Source organism: Nothoprocta perdicaria, unplaced genomic scaffold (assembly GCF_003342845.1).
Source record: "Nothoprocta perdicaria isolate Ctin4 unplaced genomic scaffold, notPer1 scaffold_133, whole genome shotgun sequence".
Lineage (NCBI taxonomy): Eukaryota > Metazoa > Chordata > Aves > Tinamiformes > Tinamidae > Nothoprocta > Nothoprocta perdicaria.
In genome coordinates, this window is record NW_020454461.1 from 1,848,420 (window position 1) to 1,865,341 (window position 16,922).

The following is a 16,922-nucleotide window of genomic DNA, read 5'->3' on the forward strand; positions in this document are numbered from 1 at the left end:
CAGAGCCTATCCTCTTTGCTTTGAATAGGATTCTTAACATTTATATTGGTAGGGTCACATACTTCAAAGYATGTTCTAGGTCAGTTTCTAATACTGACTGATCTAAATAGTTCTCTATTAAAAACTTATCAAAATTGAGTATCAGCAAGTCTGGTAAAGTGGGTAGGAGGTTTTTGTTAGAGAAGTCTGTGTGATGCCCAAGGGCATTGTGCATGCCAGTCTGTACACATCATGGCCAAAGTAAAGTCTGTTCTCTTCCAAGATTTTTTGCCTTGGAAACCAAAAGCAAAAGCAAAAATTTGCTTTTGTATTGAGGATTTTTTGTGAAGATGCTCTCTACTGTCTTCTGGAGTTTGTTCCAAGCGTTGACTGCAGAGATATGAAGTCTGTTAYGCCCAGTTGATAAAAAGGTGTTAGAGTTGTGTGTGTTTGAAGCACTCTGAGACTTACTGCAGGGAACCACAGCTTTGTTCTTTTGTGATATGGGAGCAGCTCAAAAGAAGAAAAGATATTTCTTAACAGAAGCTGGAGTCTTTTGYGGTGTGTATTTCACATACAAGTTTGTATTTTGATTTCATATGCTGTCCTTCAGAGCTAATATGACAGTAAGTGGTTGAGAAAGCTAGAATGACGGTGTGTTTGTTCTGTCTTATGTGTTAATATGCACAGCGTGGAGGAGAAAAGTATGAGTATACCTTCAAAAAGCCCTATTAGGCTGCTGTTAGATGTAAAAAGCTAGGGATGGGATGTATGTGCCGATAGGCTGTTTGTTTTAGGGAACTTGTACCTATTTTTCATGCTTAGTCATAAATATTGAGTAGTGAGTTTGCCTCCTTAAGGTAGAAACTCCTTGCAGGTGTGTTATGAAATATGATATTGGTGACTTCTGATGGTGTAAAGCCTCCCTTTACAAGCGATTTACTCCTATGGATACCTTTTGCCTTGCAGCTCTAGAGTAGACTAGAACAGTTTTATGCTTGTTACTGTAAATGTATCCTTATGAATATTTTCTTGTTTCTTGATTATTTTCAGCATCTAGTAAACCTTTTTGCTCGTTTGGCCACTGACAACATTGGGTACATAGATTGGGATCCGTACGTACCAAAGGTAATATYGATCACTTTATGGAAATGAATGTTAATTTTAATTAACAGTTAATTCTTTTTAATTTCATATTTCTTTTCGTAGTTATATTACTGTGTTATAAAGAATAGCTTATTTCAGATTTATCTCTTTTCCTCACCACTTACCTTTCACATACATGATGCAGTCTCCTTAAATATTCTGGTCCTRTATGTGATACCACAATTTTCTGGAGTTTTATTTAATTCCCGTTTAATTAAATTTTTGACTGATTATTTTGTTTAAATATGTCTATTGCAAGATACATATTTAAGGGAGTTGGTTATCTCATTACAGGATAAGAGTCTAACTTGAATGTTAGGTTACTGAGTTCTTCTGAATTCAAGGAAATGGAGTATTTTGGCTTTCTGTGAAAAGGCTTCTCCTTTCCTAGTCTCATTCTTGAGAGATGAAGCTGTTTGTGGGAACAATTTGTTCTAGTAATGTTCTAAACTGATACTATTTTAATAATGTGGCTAGTATGCAGCAAGTAACTTTTTCTTGCAGATTTTTACCAGGATTTTGAGAAGTTTCAATCTTCCAGTCGGTAGCAACCAAGTTGTTGTTCCAAGGTTCTTAACAAATGCTTATGATGTAGGACATGCAGTAATGTGGATCACAGCAATGATGGTAAGTAGCACTTTCATAAAATACAACCAAAACTATTAATGCTAAGCTGTAAGCAACCATGCATTTAAAATAAATCTCCTCCCTGCTCTTTAGCTTCCTACAGAAAYTTTTTGGTTCTGTTCGTCTTGTCCCAGGCTTTATTTTGGTGTAGTATCTTACTGCCAATTTGGAAYGTGGGCCAAAAGGTTTCTATCACAGCAGATTTGTAGCATTGTGGTTCACTGCCAGCTACAAGTACCCCTGCAGATGCACGCTTAGACTTACTGTCCAGAATTCATTCACTTCATACTGTACCTTCACCCATGAGATGGGGAGAGCTTGCTGCTTAGTGCTGAGTTCAGAAGGAGAAGTGTGCGAATACAATATGATGCTTTGAGTCAATGGCTGTTTTCGTTGAGTATGCACACTGATATCTCAGTGCTGTCTGCTGTCTTTTCATCTTAAACTTGATCCTCATAGTAAAATTACATGTTTTATTTTGGACAGGGTGGACCAAGTAAGCTAGTACAGAAGCACTTGTCTGGGTTGTTCAATAGCATCGCCTCTTTTTATCATCCTTCAAATAATGGGCGCTGGCTGGTGAGTTTCTTTCCTATCAAGGCAAAAACTTTGCTGCCTGTAACATTAACAGTCAAACTTGTAAAATCAAAGGTGTTGATAGGGGCACTCCGCCTGTTTGTCTTTAATGTATTGAGTCTTTAAATTTTAGTCTGTGTCGTCATACTGTAATTCAAATCATACTTAGCTTCTGATGTGTGGAATGCAGCATGTGGGAGTCTCCTTCAGGCATCCTTGCTGACCTACCATGTCCCAGATAGCAAAATATAATTTGGGTTAACTTGGTTAGTAAAATTGATCTTTATTAATGCATATCTAGCTTGAAGCCTGGCCTTTTTGATGGTGTAGCTAGGGGATTTTTCCACTAGAGGATGTGAAGGCATATCTGTGATAGCTGGTAAAAGCTGCAAGCTAAAATGGYAGGGCTAGTCTAAGCTGTGCCAGAGGAGCTGACTCACTTTAGAACAGGGTGTTTACATACRTGTAAATGTACAGAGAATACTCTAAAGGACCCAAATTTCTGGTGAGTAGTTCTTGATTCTAGCTTGTATTCTCTGCATGAGTTTTGTCTAATTTTGAAAGAATGATAAGGTAAAATGCTGGCAGCGTAACCTTGCTTTTTTGCCAATAGAAGCTTAATGATAAACCTGTGACCTCATTTTTTAGAACTTTTTGCAGTTTTTCTTTGCTAGATTTTGCTACTGCTAAATAATGGAAACTGAATGTAGCATTTCTTGTATATCCAACAGAATAAACTGATGAAGCTGCTTCAAAGGTTACCCAGTGGTGTTGTCAGGAGGCTACATCGTGAGCGCTACAAGAAAGTGACGTGGTTAACTCCTGTGCCTGATAGTCATAAACTTACTGATCAGGATGTTACTGACTTTGTAAAATGCATTATTCAACTTGTTCTTCTGGCTATGTTCAGTAAAACTGGAAGCCTGGAGGCTGCTCAAGCACTGCAGAACCTTGCACTGATGCGTCCTGAGTTAGTAATTCCACCTGTACTTGAGAAGTAAGTTCTGCAGAAACATGGCAACTTTTCCATTCTCTTATCAGCAAATAAGCACTCAGAGTCACATGGAACAGTAGATTATCTCTGCTGCTATTGAATATTTGCAGTGAGTGCTGCACAGGTGAGCTTTACACACASCTTGGAGCAGTCACCTGAATCAGGACAAAATGAGGTGGACTTTTTTTTTTCTTCTTTTTTTTTTTTTAAATGTCTGGCTAATAAACTATTACTGGGAGATTAGGGAGTTTATTCTGTAGCTTGTGCAGTTAAGGGTGGTCCCCAGATTGTCTACATTGCTGTTAGCTTTTTATGTCAGGATGGATGAAAAGTAAATTTCATGGGTCATRTTGTGCCCTCTCACTAACTCTTTCTTTACACTTATAAATAAAGTGTACTGTATTCTCAGGTAGTAATGAACAGTATTTACTTTGTATCAAAGCATGTATTCTAGTTACAGATAGCTTAACATCTTTGCTTCTGACTTCATAAGCAAATCACTGAAGTATATGTCCATCTAAAAATGCTCAGTTTCCTACTACCAATGCCTTAGTAATGACTAATTTCAAAATACTATTTTTTCCTGCCTACTTTCTTCCTACTGCCTATGCAAATTTTTAGCACTTTCCTTTTAATGATCCATATTGTAAAACCAATGTAGAAGTGAATTTGTCTTAAGAGCCTTTCCTGAGTTCCATACCTTACTTGCTCATCAGGTTTTTATAAACAGCTAAATCTGCTGTTATTTGAAAGCAAATCAAATATAGCTGTTCCAAGAAAGACAGCARTGGAAATCCGTGTTGGATACGGCTGATTTCTATTTTGAGAACAGACTGTGCCTGTTCAGTAGATCAAACTGTCACTAGTATGTTTGTCTTGGCTGGAATTCCACATTCATTTTGTTGAGTAGATTAATTTTGTTGCTTCTTTATGCTTTGAGTGATGGTAGGTCAGGGGTAGCACAGTGACTCTGGATAAAACTGTAACTGGTTAATAGCAGGAAGAAATCTAATGCAATATATTCTTGTGCTTGGTGTAAAGAGGGCAGGTTTAAAAATCTTGTAATTTAGCAGAATAAGAAAATTACGAACTCCAATGTAACATTAAGCGATATCCTTTATCTATTTAGAGGTAATGAAGGCAAATTTTTGGGCTTTCAGTATTTTCATAAGAAATGAATTTAATAAGGACTGGTCTTTAGTAATAAGCCACTAACAACATATGATTGAACAGTGCCACCTATAGAAATTAGCCCTTAAAGTTCAAAAACCCAAAATATTAACAGTCCTGGCTCTAGGACTAGGATTGGTAACTCCGTGCAGTTATTAATCCCTATGCTGCAATCATGAACAAAATAATTTTTAATCTGAATTTGTTGTGAATAGAACTAGTCAGATGCAAGGATCATATTCTAAAAGAACATAGTAAATACATTGCAAAAACAATTCTAAGCCATTGATTAGCCTATTTTTTCTCTTAGAAATTTTCTACATTTTTTTTTTTGGTAGAAAATATGTACATTCCACTTCTCTTTGAAGACCTTTAGAATTGTTATTGTTCCTAATATGACTGCTCTGAAAATTTATAGAACGTATCCTGCACTTGAGACATTGACTGAACCTCATCAGCTCACAGCTACTCTAAGCTGTGTGATTGGAGTAGCTCGTAGCCTGGTATCAGGGGGGAAGTGGTTTCCTGAAGGTCCTACACACATGCTACCTCTGCTGATGAGAGCATTGCCCGGGGTGGATCCAAATGACTTCAGCAAATGCATGGTGAGTGCCCAGTTTTTAGAATATGGTTAACTAATTAGGTCGTTCTGACAGCTTAAAAAATAGAGATATAAAGCACGTAAAGCTCACTTATGCTTTTATTTGGATAGCCCTATTCCTGCACGATCTTTATTTGTAAGAAGATATTACAAGCTTTTAACTTAGGATATTGCCTGTGGCTTTTTGGACAACACCAACTGGATCTGTGTTGCTTAGAACAATCTGCTGTTATGTAGATTTGTGATTGATCGTGTTGAATCRCAAGTTATCTAGCCTCTATGACATAATGTAGAGGTTCACATCARGGAAGGACTTCTTGCTTATTTTTTATCCAAGTACATCCTAAGGGCCTCCATGTTCAGAAATTCATATTCATTGGTTATTGAAACAATGTGAATATTAGCTGACTTGTGTAGCTTTAAAATTTAGCAGAAAATGGATCAGAAATCAGAGAAGAAAAAAAAAAACAGAGAAATCTGTGATGTCCTTGTATAGTTTCTACATGAAGGGCTTGGGKTTTTTTTTTCCTTGAAATCAGAAATAATTACTGAATTTTTAGGGTGGGAGGAGTGCTTTTTGAATTTATTTAATGTAATGATTCTGCTTTAGCGCCCATACCATAATTGCAGAAGCTTTTTTTTTTTTTTTTTTCTATCTCTTAAGTGCCTAATAAAATATTAAAGAGCTGTTTGCAATCTCAACAGATTACATTCCAGTTTATTGCAACCTTTTCTACTCTGGTGCCTTTAGTAGACTGTTCATCTATATTGCAAGAAAGAGATGACCTCTCAGAGGTAAGAATGCTATACAACTATGAAAAATAATATCATAACCTACATTTTTGAATTTCTAGCAGTGTGACTTTTTCAGAAATATTACTGGTTTACTGCTGTCATTTTGTGTAAGTAAAGTTGCATTTTTGAAAAGTCCATGCACCTTCTAAAACTTATGAACTATGTTTGCTTGATCAGTATGATGGGAGTTGACATCAGCATAGGAATTGGCCATGTATTCTTGACCATTTATTATTATTAGTGGTAGATCACTGTGGATGTGTGTAAAATTTGAAGTGCTTGATATTTCTATCTTAAMTCAGCTGGACAAAGTGCTGTGCACCCTATTCTGAACCTGAGCTACTCCTGCTTTGAGTAGATTGCATTAGATTGACTCTAAAGAGAGGTCCTTTACCACCAGCATTTTTCTGTGATTCTGACAGAGTAGTGGCTTCATTACTATGGAAGGTCTTGAAGCTTATTATTACTGTAAGACTTTCAAGATAACGACAAATCAAAAGGAAAATGCAGGTGACTGCAGTGCTGTTATGAGACGGACGTATCCCTTCTAGTCAAAATTCTTAATACAGAATAAAAGACTACCAGGTTTGGAGGCTCTGGAAGGAGCTTGGTGTCTCCTGTTGAAAACTTCCTAAGTTTAAAAATAATGGGATGCTGCTTCTGTTTGTATTTATTTTTCAGAAAACTAATGCATTCTTGAACACTAAAGGGCTGTTTTCACCATATGGGAAAGCATATAAAAATACACCTCTTTAAAAGTGTTCCTGTAGTCATGCTTCTCTCTTCTGATGAAGGTGCTGTTGCTGACTCTTCAGATGCTCATTAAATCTCTTCTAATTAAGAGCTAGTAATATTATTAGACAGCGAGCAGCCTCATCTCCCTCTTCTGTGTTCTATTCTTTGCTGTCTCTTCAYTGCTGTGAGACACTGTCTCCCCACCTGGCCACTGCAGCGCTGCCTCTGTACATCTGTACTCTTCCAGTTCTCTGCTCTCCATTCCTCCACTACTGTTCTTGCATATTGTCTTTTTCATGTAGTGAAAAATACAGGAGAGAATGGGAAGCAGTTTCTGTCTTTCACTTCAGAGCTTTTGTTTTGTTTTAACAGCAGCAGTTCCAGCACTGATAGCGAAGCTGCATCTGGCACATGACATATGAGGCAGCGGCAGTATTGCCTRTAGTAGCTGAAACTGCTCATAAAACCTGTTTTGTCTGCTGTTAGGAGACTGTCTTTGGAGTTTGAAGAGTAGGTGGTGGATATAGATCAGACATTGTGAATACTCTCAAAGCTATTGGAAGCTATTGCCCCAGAACTGCAGCACTCAGTATCAGAGGAGTTTGTTTGCGGAGTGCTTAAAATAAATATGTCAGCACAGCCAATTCTGTCACCACTGTTGGCACTCGCTGGCATCCTTGCTGGGAAGGAGGATCAGTAGTGAGGTCAAAGGCTGTGTCCATGGAGACAGACTTACTTCACCCCGAGCACTTATTTGACTAGAGACAAAAACCAGGAAATCTAATAGGACATTTTAAAGAAAATGTGATCTTTGTTTCATCTAGTCTACTTGAAACTATACGAATTATCAGTTTGAAAAATATACTGTCATCCATCTCACTTAAATTGAAAATCTTACTGAACTTGTTACTATAGGAAACAAAATAGATTGCTTCCTTAAGAAAAAGCCTACTTGTGTTGTTTATCTCATTGGAAAATTACAGGTGGAAAGAGAACTGTGCTCTGCAACTGCTGAATTTGAGGATTTTGTACTACAGTTTATGGATAGGTGAGTAAAATTGGTGAAAGTTTAACATGAAAAATATAATAAAACTTCCTACTTCTATTTACTGAAAATGCAATTCTATCTGTGCAGGTGTTTTGGACTTATAGAAAGCAGCACACTAGAACAAACCAGAGAAGAGACTGAAACGGAGAAAATGACTCATCTAGAGAGTCTCGTGGAGTTAGGTCTGTCTTCTACTTTCAGTACAATCCTTACTCAGTGTTCAAAAGATATATTTCAGGTAGGTATAACATGGTCTTTTCATCTAATTTTTATATGAGGCTTTTTTATTGTGAGTTGCTGATATATTGCATCACTTTTTTATGGTTTTAGGTTGTGATATTCATGTATTTGGTGATTTTTACTTAATTCACTTCCTTGATTTCTGCTTCTCTCCTTCTCCCTACCACTCCCTCAACTGCGCAGAAAAATCAAGAAGCCATGAGGCTATAATAAGATCAGAAAAATTATTTGAAGTAATGGTGAGAGAGGAGGTTGGAGAATCCATGGTCTTAAACGGACAGATTATTTCCATGCAGGCTGGGATGACATATCTTAGCCTGTTTACATTCAAATTATATTTTATTTGTATTTGAAGATGGTAGGTTTAGTACACTTTGAACCAGAGTTACTCATATATTTTGATAACATTCAAGATCTTCCTGAGCAGTTTCTATTCATATAAGTTGTTTAATTTCTTTTCTCCATAATATGACCAACTTGGAGGGTGGCTGYGTTTCACTCAGCTTCAGGTATTCTGCAGAACTTCTTGCTGAATTATCTGTCAGATTTGAATTTTAATTTGTTCATGTTTGTGACTATGTTTCAGAATGCTACAGTATTATGCACATTTTTCTTCTTTGTAAAAGTAAACATTCTGTGATGCCTTCTTTAAATGATAAGGTAACTTCTGCTTTATATTCCTTTTTAGGTGGCCTTGGAGAAAGTTTTTAACTTTGCTGTTTCAAATATATTTGAGACAAGAGTTGCTGGTCGGATGGTTGCTGATATGTGCCGAGCTGCAGTAAAAGTGAGAGAGAATGCTCTGATTTCACTTGGTCTTTAAATAGAAAATATATGGCTATATATGTATACAAACATGTACACACACATACACAGTACTCTTTTCATATATGAGGTCTTTACTTTTTCTTGTAAATATAGATAGTTCTTCATACCGTCTCTTTGAAAAATGCAGTGATTGCACTTGGCACTATCTCAGGATAATTGACAAAAGTATATTTAATTGTAGTTGAATTATGCTTAGAGTATGCTTTACTGAGAGTTTGAAAATCATAGGTTGAATTGCAGTTAGTTGTGATACAATATTTCCAATTCCACGCTTTTTCTGTTTTTAAAGAATTTGTATCAATATGTTCATTGAGTTACATAAGGTGTGAGGTTTTCTTAATGCACTGCTTATGATATTAATGCTATTATTATAATGCTATTTCCAGTGCCGCCCAGAAGAATCCTTGAAACTTTTTGTACCCCACTGCTGCAGTGTTATATCTCACCTTACCGTCAGTAAGTTTAAAATATTTCTAATAATATTTTGCTTCATTTTGAGTTATGTTTTTTAAACATTCAAAGATGAATATTTTCCTTTTCTCTCTTCTTCTCTTTCCCTCCTTCTTCCAAATTAATCTCAATGATGGAAGATTGATTCTGCCTATATTTTTTTCTTCAATTATTTACTATCAATACAGAAATAATCAAATTACAAGAACATAGTTCTTTAAAAAAATAGGCAGTTGAAAATATTTCTCAACTTACTCCTCTACATAAAAAAGTAGACAGGGGATTAATTGTGCTGATGTGACTTCTAGGTGGCTAGGGTGAAGAATGGATTTAAAGGGTTGCAAAAAAACTTGGGAGTAAACTTCTGAGATGCAAGAATTGGGTTTATTGTTTGCTTTTTGTTGGCTGGGGCATAGTAACAGCAGTGCTTGTTTCTCTAGATGATGACGTCTTGCGTGATGAAGAGCTGGATAAGGAGCTACTCTGGAATCTTCAGCTCTTGTCAGAGGTATTGCACAAGATGCTTCTCCCCCTTGCATGCCTTTGCCATCAGGGAATCCTACTTAATGTCCATGGAAGAAATGAACAGCAAAATTCTGCTCTTGCATACTTGTATGAAAGATGTTGCATAACATTAGATGAAAGGGTTCGAAGAAAATAAAGGTATGCTATGTACAGTGAAAAAATGCATTTTGATGCATATAACTGAGGTTAGAAAAAGGATCAGTGCAGGGAAAAATTAACAAAATAGCTTTTCTAATAGAAATTTTCTAAAATGAATCTCAGTGTTAACGAATAAATATAGAAAATTTGAGAAGAAGAATCATTCTGTGTTGCGGTAGGTGTGTGTTACTTCAACTGCAGTAGAAGTGATAGTTCATATGCAAGTTCAGTCTTCAGCTGCCCTGCCAGTTCAATTAGGTGTGGTGTGTGGAGTGAAACTTGGTACAGGTTCTCTTGAGCCTGACTTGAGTCATTTCTGTAGTCCAGAACAGAATCTGTTACATCTCAAATGTTTGTCTTTTCTATTAGATCACTCGAGTGGATGGAAAGAAGTTGCTACCGTACAGGGAGCAGCTTGGGAAGATTCTGCAGCGAACCCTACATTTAACCTGTAAGCAGGGTTACATTCTGTCTTGTAACCTACTGCACCACCTTCTTCGTTCTGCTACACTTATCTACCCCACAGAATACTGCAGTGTGCCAGGTGGCTTTGACAAGCCTCTTTCTGAATACTTTCCTATCAAGGCAAGGATTTTCATTTATTTAGGATTAGAGGATTTTATTTTATTAAACGTTCCTGGGCTATTTTACTTGTACTTAAACATAGGTAGCAGCTATGGAAAGTGTAATTGAAAGATGCTTTAAGCTGTGAAGTGTCTTACAAGTTACTTGAATATTCAAAACAGAGAGAGTTAAAAAGTGAGTGCTGACTGAGTTATTTTATAGCATGAAACCTTTGAGTGTGCATGTGTGATTAAATTACATCATTTGTGATGACTGCATTGAAGGCAATACAAAGTTAAATGTACCTTTCTTATGTTATAATGCTATAATATGTGATATGTTGAATTGAGACTTTGCTATCATGTGTTAACTTTCAAGTTAAGAAGGAAAATTTTGCTATTCTCTAACTTAAAATTACAGAAGTGTTTGTAACTAACACTGATCTGTCTTTATGGATGAAAGTTGCCCCCTTTCCTGTTTTACCTTCCTACTAATGCCATCCGATTGCAAATGAGATTGCAAATGAGATTGCAATGAGATTGCAAAATTAGCATAAATACATCAGTGCAGAACAGCTGCAAGAAAGGAGATATTGTATTTAAAGACAGAATAACAAATGAATAGTGACACCCCATTGAACTTCATCCTGAGATAAAAATCAAAGTAGAGGTGGCAGTAGTAAAAGTTACTACAAGTTACAAAAGCAATGTGCTGGTCTGCTGTTATAACTTTGAGGTTGACTTAGCAGCATCTCAGAAAAACAATGGATTATTAGTCAGAGGGCCTATTTGAGTATAAAATTCTATTTTGTTAGAAATATTCCGGTATACACTTTTAAAACAACAGAAAAATCTCCTGGTGGTTCTTGAAAACCAGTGCAGTTCTATAAAACGATGAGAAAATCAAGTAGGACCAGACATTCCACTCAGACATAAAAAGGCAGAAACATCTATTAACATCTAGGAATATGAAATAAYAAACATATTTTTTCTTTATTATGGGAAGACCTAGTGTTGTATAGAAATTCCCAAATTCCCACTTCCTATATTTAAAAAAATGCCGAACTTCCAGGTAGTAGTTCAGAACTGCTAAGGCCATTGCAAAATGGCCTTGCCTCTTTGTGTGCTCTGCAGGAGTATGAATCATCAGTCRAACTTAAGAACATTCTCAGTTTGTACCCAGACAAAGGAAGGAGAAAGCTATTTTTCAGTTAGGACAGTGCTGTCCTTGACCTGTTATTACTTTCAGATATATACTGTGTTCAAGGTACATTGTGCATCGTATACTGGATTTAGGATTTCTGTTTGGTTTTACAATGTCTTGTTTCTTTTAAATAACTACCTTACAGCAGTAGCTAGGTTGTGTGGGGGTTATTTACTAATATTAAATGCTTTTGTAAAGTGAAAAACTTCTTTCATTGATTAATAGGACTTGTCTTCTTCATTGTAGGACTGGGGTAAACCAGGTGACCTGTGGAACTTGGATATCCAGTGGCATGTTCCTTCAGCTGAGGAAATAAACTTTGCCTACTRTTTGCTGGATACTTTTCTTCAGCCTGAACTCACCAGGCTAGAGCACTATGCAGCTGGAAAACTAGARATGTCCAGGTCAGTGTTAGTGTATGATGTGGAGAATGTGTGTATCCTCTAATGGTTGTTTCTGGTAGATATTGCCAACTGTATTTCCACTATAAAAGTGAGAGAGTGAAATACTACTGTGTTGCACTGTCCTTTGGTATTATTGCAAGTATCRTTCCAAGTTTTTTGATTCATTAGAGTATGTTGAGGTGGAAGTGCATTTTATAAAATAGGTAACGGATTGCTTTGAATACAGACATGCCTTAAAAATTCCCAAACAGGAAAGGCTTTGTACCAATATAATCAATGTCTCAAGAGCGCTTAGTTTTTTGTTTTGTATTTATGCTATCAGTTATGGTTCTGCTTGCTTTTTCTTGATGACTCAAGTTCTTGCTGCATCGACACAATTTGTGTTCCAAAACTATGAAAGGGAACACAGCCTGATTTGGCTTTGTAATCCAAAGCTGCTACTTCTCCCATGCACGTAAAAAGTGTGGTAGGTTAACTGATGTTCCTAACCAGAATGGCTTTTCTGATTCATTACAAACTGTTTCCCCATGGAAAGCAGTGAGGGCGTAGCCAAGGAGGCACCACAGTGGCATGAGCAGAGGGCAGTGGAGGCAAGGACAGTATTAGCCAGTCTTGTTCAACTCTTGACATGAAATTGGAAACGAAAGGTAGTTTTCTGTGTGCAAGATGCTCGTGAATTTAGTATGTTCTAAAGCAGTCATGAGTAACAAATTTTCCTGCAGTAGTACTGGGCTGGATCCTCTGGTGGTTAAAACTGATARAGCTTTAAAAACATATTATAAAACCTTATGAAAAAGCCATATTTGTCATTGTATGTTCCCAACCATTTGGCATAACTGTTAAAGTGACTGTGTTTTGTTCTTTATTTCAAGAGATGATGTGCAGCAGTGCCTCGTTATAGTGCATAACTGCTTGATTGGTTCAGGGAATATTCTGCCTCCCCTAAAAGGAGAAAGGATAGCTCATCTGTAAGTAAATTTATTCATATAATATCAGAAACGTTTAGCAATTGTATATGGCCATATGGTTTTTATTTTTTTTCCTTATTGCTATAATAGTACAGAACTGCTTTTACCACTTTTAAAGAACTACTAGTATAAAACATAAAATTTGAAATAATGATTTGCAGAAGCAATTGAGTGTTTAAGGCATGAAATAGCACGGAGTGCTTATCTTGCAAGACTGAAAACATTTGAAACAGGTAGGTTTAAACAACATTGCATTGCTGGTAGCCTTTTAAGTAAAAGCAGTGAAATTTAGGCATTTGCTGATGTGTTTAGTATCCAGGGAGAAAACAAGGATTCCTATTAGCAAATCCGCATCCACTATCAGTGAATTAGCCACTCTCTTCTTCCCTATGAAAATTTCTTAAAATATACCATAGTACATTGCTCTCTTATTTGTAGAAATAATCATTGATATTCTGAACTTACTTCTTCCTGGCTGTGTCCTTGTGTTAAAATGGAAGGTAAATCTCTCTTTTTTTGAAAACTCCTGTCCATGAAGAAACTGGCCTTTGGTTGTAGTGTTTCTTCTTCATGACTCAATAAATAGTGGTTAGGGAAAAAGTTTTACAAGTTCCGTTTACTGGCAAGTGAGAGAGGTGTGAGCCTCCTTTCAGCTTATGAGACTCATACACATGAGCCTTYTTGAATCTCTTACCGGTTTAGGTTAATGTTTTCCTGTTGTTTGAGGAGTTTTATACTCTTCTTTAGAGTGTAGAAGTCTGAACTTAGATGTAATATGGGTAATACAAAAAGCATATTGTTTGACAACCAGTTGACGTGCGTGTGTGTGCATACAGTCTGTATATCCTGCAGCATAGTTGTTGCCAAGTGCTTGGTGTTTTCCTTGTTCAGTGAACTTGGGCATAAGTGGTTTAAACTTTTTCAGAGACCAGCAAATCCTGTGGCATTTGTGTGTGTGGAGGGGGGCTGGGGGGGCGTGTTTTTTTTTTTTTTTCCTCTTAATCCTTCTGAAAATCCCATCATAGCTAATTAAAGAAATACTTCTGTCTTTTTAAAAGTTTACAGTGTTGCTGTGAATGATATGAGCAGGTTTTTACAGGCAATTCAATGGTAAAGAGATTTCTTCAGTCTCAATTGCACAATCTTACTTGAAAATAAACTGCATAATGTAAAGTTGTCAGGATGGAAAAGGAGAGCTGAATTTCMGTTGGAAGTGGAGCTGTCATGACTGTCCATTAATGCTGACTCTTTCACAGCTCTTGTGAACAAGAAATGCCTCCCTATATCTGTTCAGGAGGCTGAATAAAATGTTCTACTGCAGTGCTAGGCACTGCAAATGAATAGAAAACTGAATTTCTTGAATCAGTAGCCAGTATCTACACTCTTTATTCCATGTAATGTGTTCATCTTTAGCAGATAAGCAGTTGGCTTCAGCTGTGTTCTCTGAACTATTTGTTCTACTGCAAATAAATGCATAGTTACAAGGGGAGGGAAGAAAAATGTTGAGGCTGACAATGGATGCAAGGAAGCAACCCCTTAAAATAGCAGCAGTATTTTGTACATGAATAAAGGTCCCCAAAACTCTAGCTGATGTGAGCTGACCTGGCAGAGCTGGGAAAAACGAGCACAAAACGACTCACTGGGTACCTTGCTGCACAAGGTGTGTGTACATGTGCATAATCTGCATCCTATGTGCACAGTCCACTCTTCCCCTGCAGGAACCACTGTAATGTTGCTAAGGATTACAAATAACTTTAGAGCAATTTCAGAGGCAAAAAGAGGGTTATACTTACAGGCTTTCCTAGCCCTTTCTTTTCTTCCCACCCCATCTTTAAATACTGCTTGGTTGGATAGGATGCCCTTTGCTTCACAAATCTTTGTCAGTGTAACACAGTAAAGTGCTCTGGATAGGATGCCCTTTGCTTCACAAATCTTTGTCAGTGTAACACAGTAAAGTGCTCTGTCTCAGCCCTTTACAGTTAGCAGTCTAATTCATCTATCCGTAGTAGTTTAGGATTAGGAATTACTTGTGTTTTGATGAGTACTTTCATAGGTTCATTTAGTTTGTAAATTTTAGGGAGCTTRTGCATACTGTTAGCAAATTCAAATTTTTGGCATGAAATCTAACTTGTTAAATATTATTCTAATGTTAATGAAATTTACATAATTAATTTCCATAATGTATGGTAATATTTATTTTGATGCAGGGTCCCAAGTCTGGTGTGTTTGGAAGAGACAAAACTTTATACTGGGGTTGAATATGGTAAGTATATCCTGTACTGGCTTGATGAATTGCAGTCCCTTGTCTTTTATTTTTACCGTGCTTGTTATTTATCTGCCTCATTCTGAGGTTAGAAGTGATGCAGGTAAAGAAGGCAGTCCCTCTTTTGTCTTGATATCCCTGTTGTATGTCTTATATGTCTTTAGATATGACAAGATGGTCWTTTTTATTTTAGTCCTTATCCCAGTTTTGCAGGAGTCCACTCAGTGTTTTCCCCTGGTTTACTAATCCTTATATATTATGTAATATAGATAATATGTTTAATTTTTTTATAGATTTATCAAGAGAGAATTATCGAGAGACAATTGCAAGAGTTACAAGGAAACTGTTGCGTAAGTACTGCTGTTCCTTCTCTATCTAAAAAGTAATATGGTGCTTTTAAGTGTAACTTTATAGGCAAAAACTGTCAAACTTATTTAGTCTATATAAATTTAAGCTTTATAGAAATATTCTTAATTTTTAAAGCTGTTCTCATATTTAATAGTAAATTCTTCGTCCTCTAATCACAGGCTATATACTTGATAATTCAGAAGATGATACCAAGTCCCTATTTGTAATAATAAAGGTATGTTTATAATTCAATAATTGTAGTAGTTCAAATAAGATGGCTGGGTTTTATAAAATAATCACATATGACATATTTTTCCTTACAGATCATTAGTGACGTTTTACAGTTTCAAGGATCTCATAAGCATGAGTTTGACTCACGATGGAAAAGCTTTAATTTGGTGAAAAAATCAATGGAGAACAGGGTCAGTGACTTTGCTTTATRAAGTTTAAGTATGGACAGGGTTCAGGAAGCCTGAGTTTGAAGTTTAATTCCTTGATTGTTTTGCACTGCTTTTGTACTGTTATTTGTGAATCTTATGGATAAGTACTTCAGCATTTCTCAATTGCTTTAACCCCCAATATTTATACATCCTTGGACCATAATCTCAGAGAAACATCATTGTTCTGATAGAAAGGGCAATTATTTTAGAGATCATTATCACTGTTGCAGAGTCTCAGCTTTACCCAAATAATTGGAAAGCAGGTGGGCAGCACTTCTGAGAAAGTTGGAAAYTTGGCAGTCTACTGTGGTGGTGTTTCTAGGCTCATATATGCCATGTCTTCAATTAATTTGATGTCAGAGAATATCACAGGGAAATATCACAAAGACTCTAAAGGAGAATCCCTCTCTCTGAAGTTATTTGCTTTGACTCTTGAACCAATGATAAATAAGGAATCAAATTATAGAAGTAATTTTAACTCTGATTTTGTAAATATCTTGTATGTTGTAATAGATACACCCATACCATTTATTTATTTAATAACAATTACCACAGTAATAAATAACAGTGGCATGATGCCATGTTCTTCTGGATAGAGTAGCTTTTTTCTTTGCTTCTAAAGGAACTTATCCCCCACATAAAATGCAAAATAAGTGTTATAAATGAAAGCCAAAAATGAAGGTTGTCTGCTGAGAATAATATCTACATCAGATTCTCCTGCTCCTAAAAATAGAATAATAGTTAGGGGGATTCAGTCAGTTCAGATTGCTGATGGGACCTAAACCCAATTTTTATCTGCTTACAGCTTCAAGGAAAGAAGCAGCATATTAGAGCCCTGCTGATAGACAGAGTTATGTTGCAGCATGAGGTAATACTTCCT

The 16,922-nt window shown here is 36.4% G+C and overlaps 1 protein-coding gene across 2 annotated transcripts in view; it reads left to right on the forward strand.

The window, feature by feature from the left end:
• The window catches only part of PSME4 (proteasome activator subunit 4), a 51,713-nt gene that overhangs the window by 17,192 nt on the left and 17,599 nt on the right, over nt 1–16,922 (forward strand). For both annotated transcript variants that reach the window (XM_026033783.1, XM_026033782.1), the window contains exons 7-25: nt 1,033–1,107; nt 1,630–1,752; nt 2,239–2,331; nt 3,060–3,325; nt 4,911–5,097; nt 5,799–5,888; nt 7,607–7,671; nt 7,759–7,909; nt 8,600–8,698; nt 9,126–9,195; nt 9,630–9,697; nt 10,222–10,437; nt 11,866–12,023; nt 12,896–12,991; nt 15,199–15,254; nt 15,548–15,604; nt 15,782–15,837; nt 15,926–16,024; nt 16,848–16,910. In XM_026033783.1, the coding sequence (XP_025889568.1) occupies nt 1,033–1,107; nt 1,630–1,752; nt 2,239–2,331; nt 3,060–3,325; nt 4,911–5,097; nt 5,799–5,888; nt 7,607–7,671; nt 7,759–7,909; nt 8,600–8,698; nt 9,126–9,195; nt 9,630–9,697; nt 10,222–10,437; nt 11,866–12,023; nt 12,896–12,991; nt 15,199–15,254; nt 15,548–15,604; nt 15,782–15,837; nt 15,926–16,024; nt 16,848–16,910 (2,088 nt within the window). The remainder of the gene's footprint in view (nt 1–1,032; nt 1,108–1,629; nt 1,753–2,238; nt 2,332–3,059; nt 3,326–4,910; nt 5,098–5,798; nt 5,889–7,606; nt 7,672–7,758; nt 7,910–8,599; nt 8,699–9,125; nt 9,196–9,629; nt 9,698–10,221; nt 10,438–11,865; nt 12,024–12,895; nt 12,992–15,198; nt 15,255–15,547; nt 15,605–15,781; nt 15,838–15,925; nt 16,025–16,847; nt 16,911–16,922) is intronic.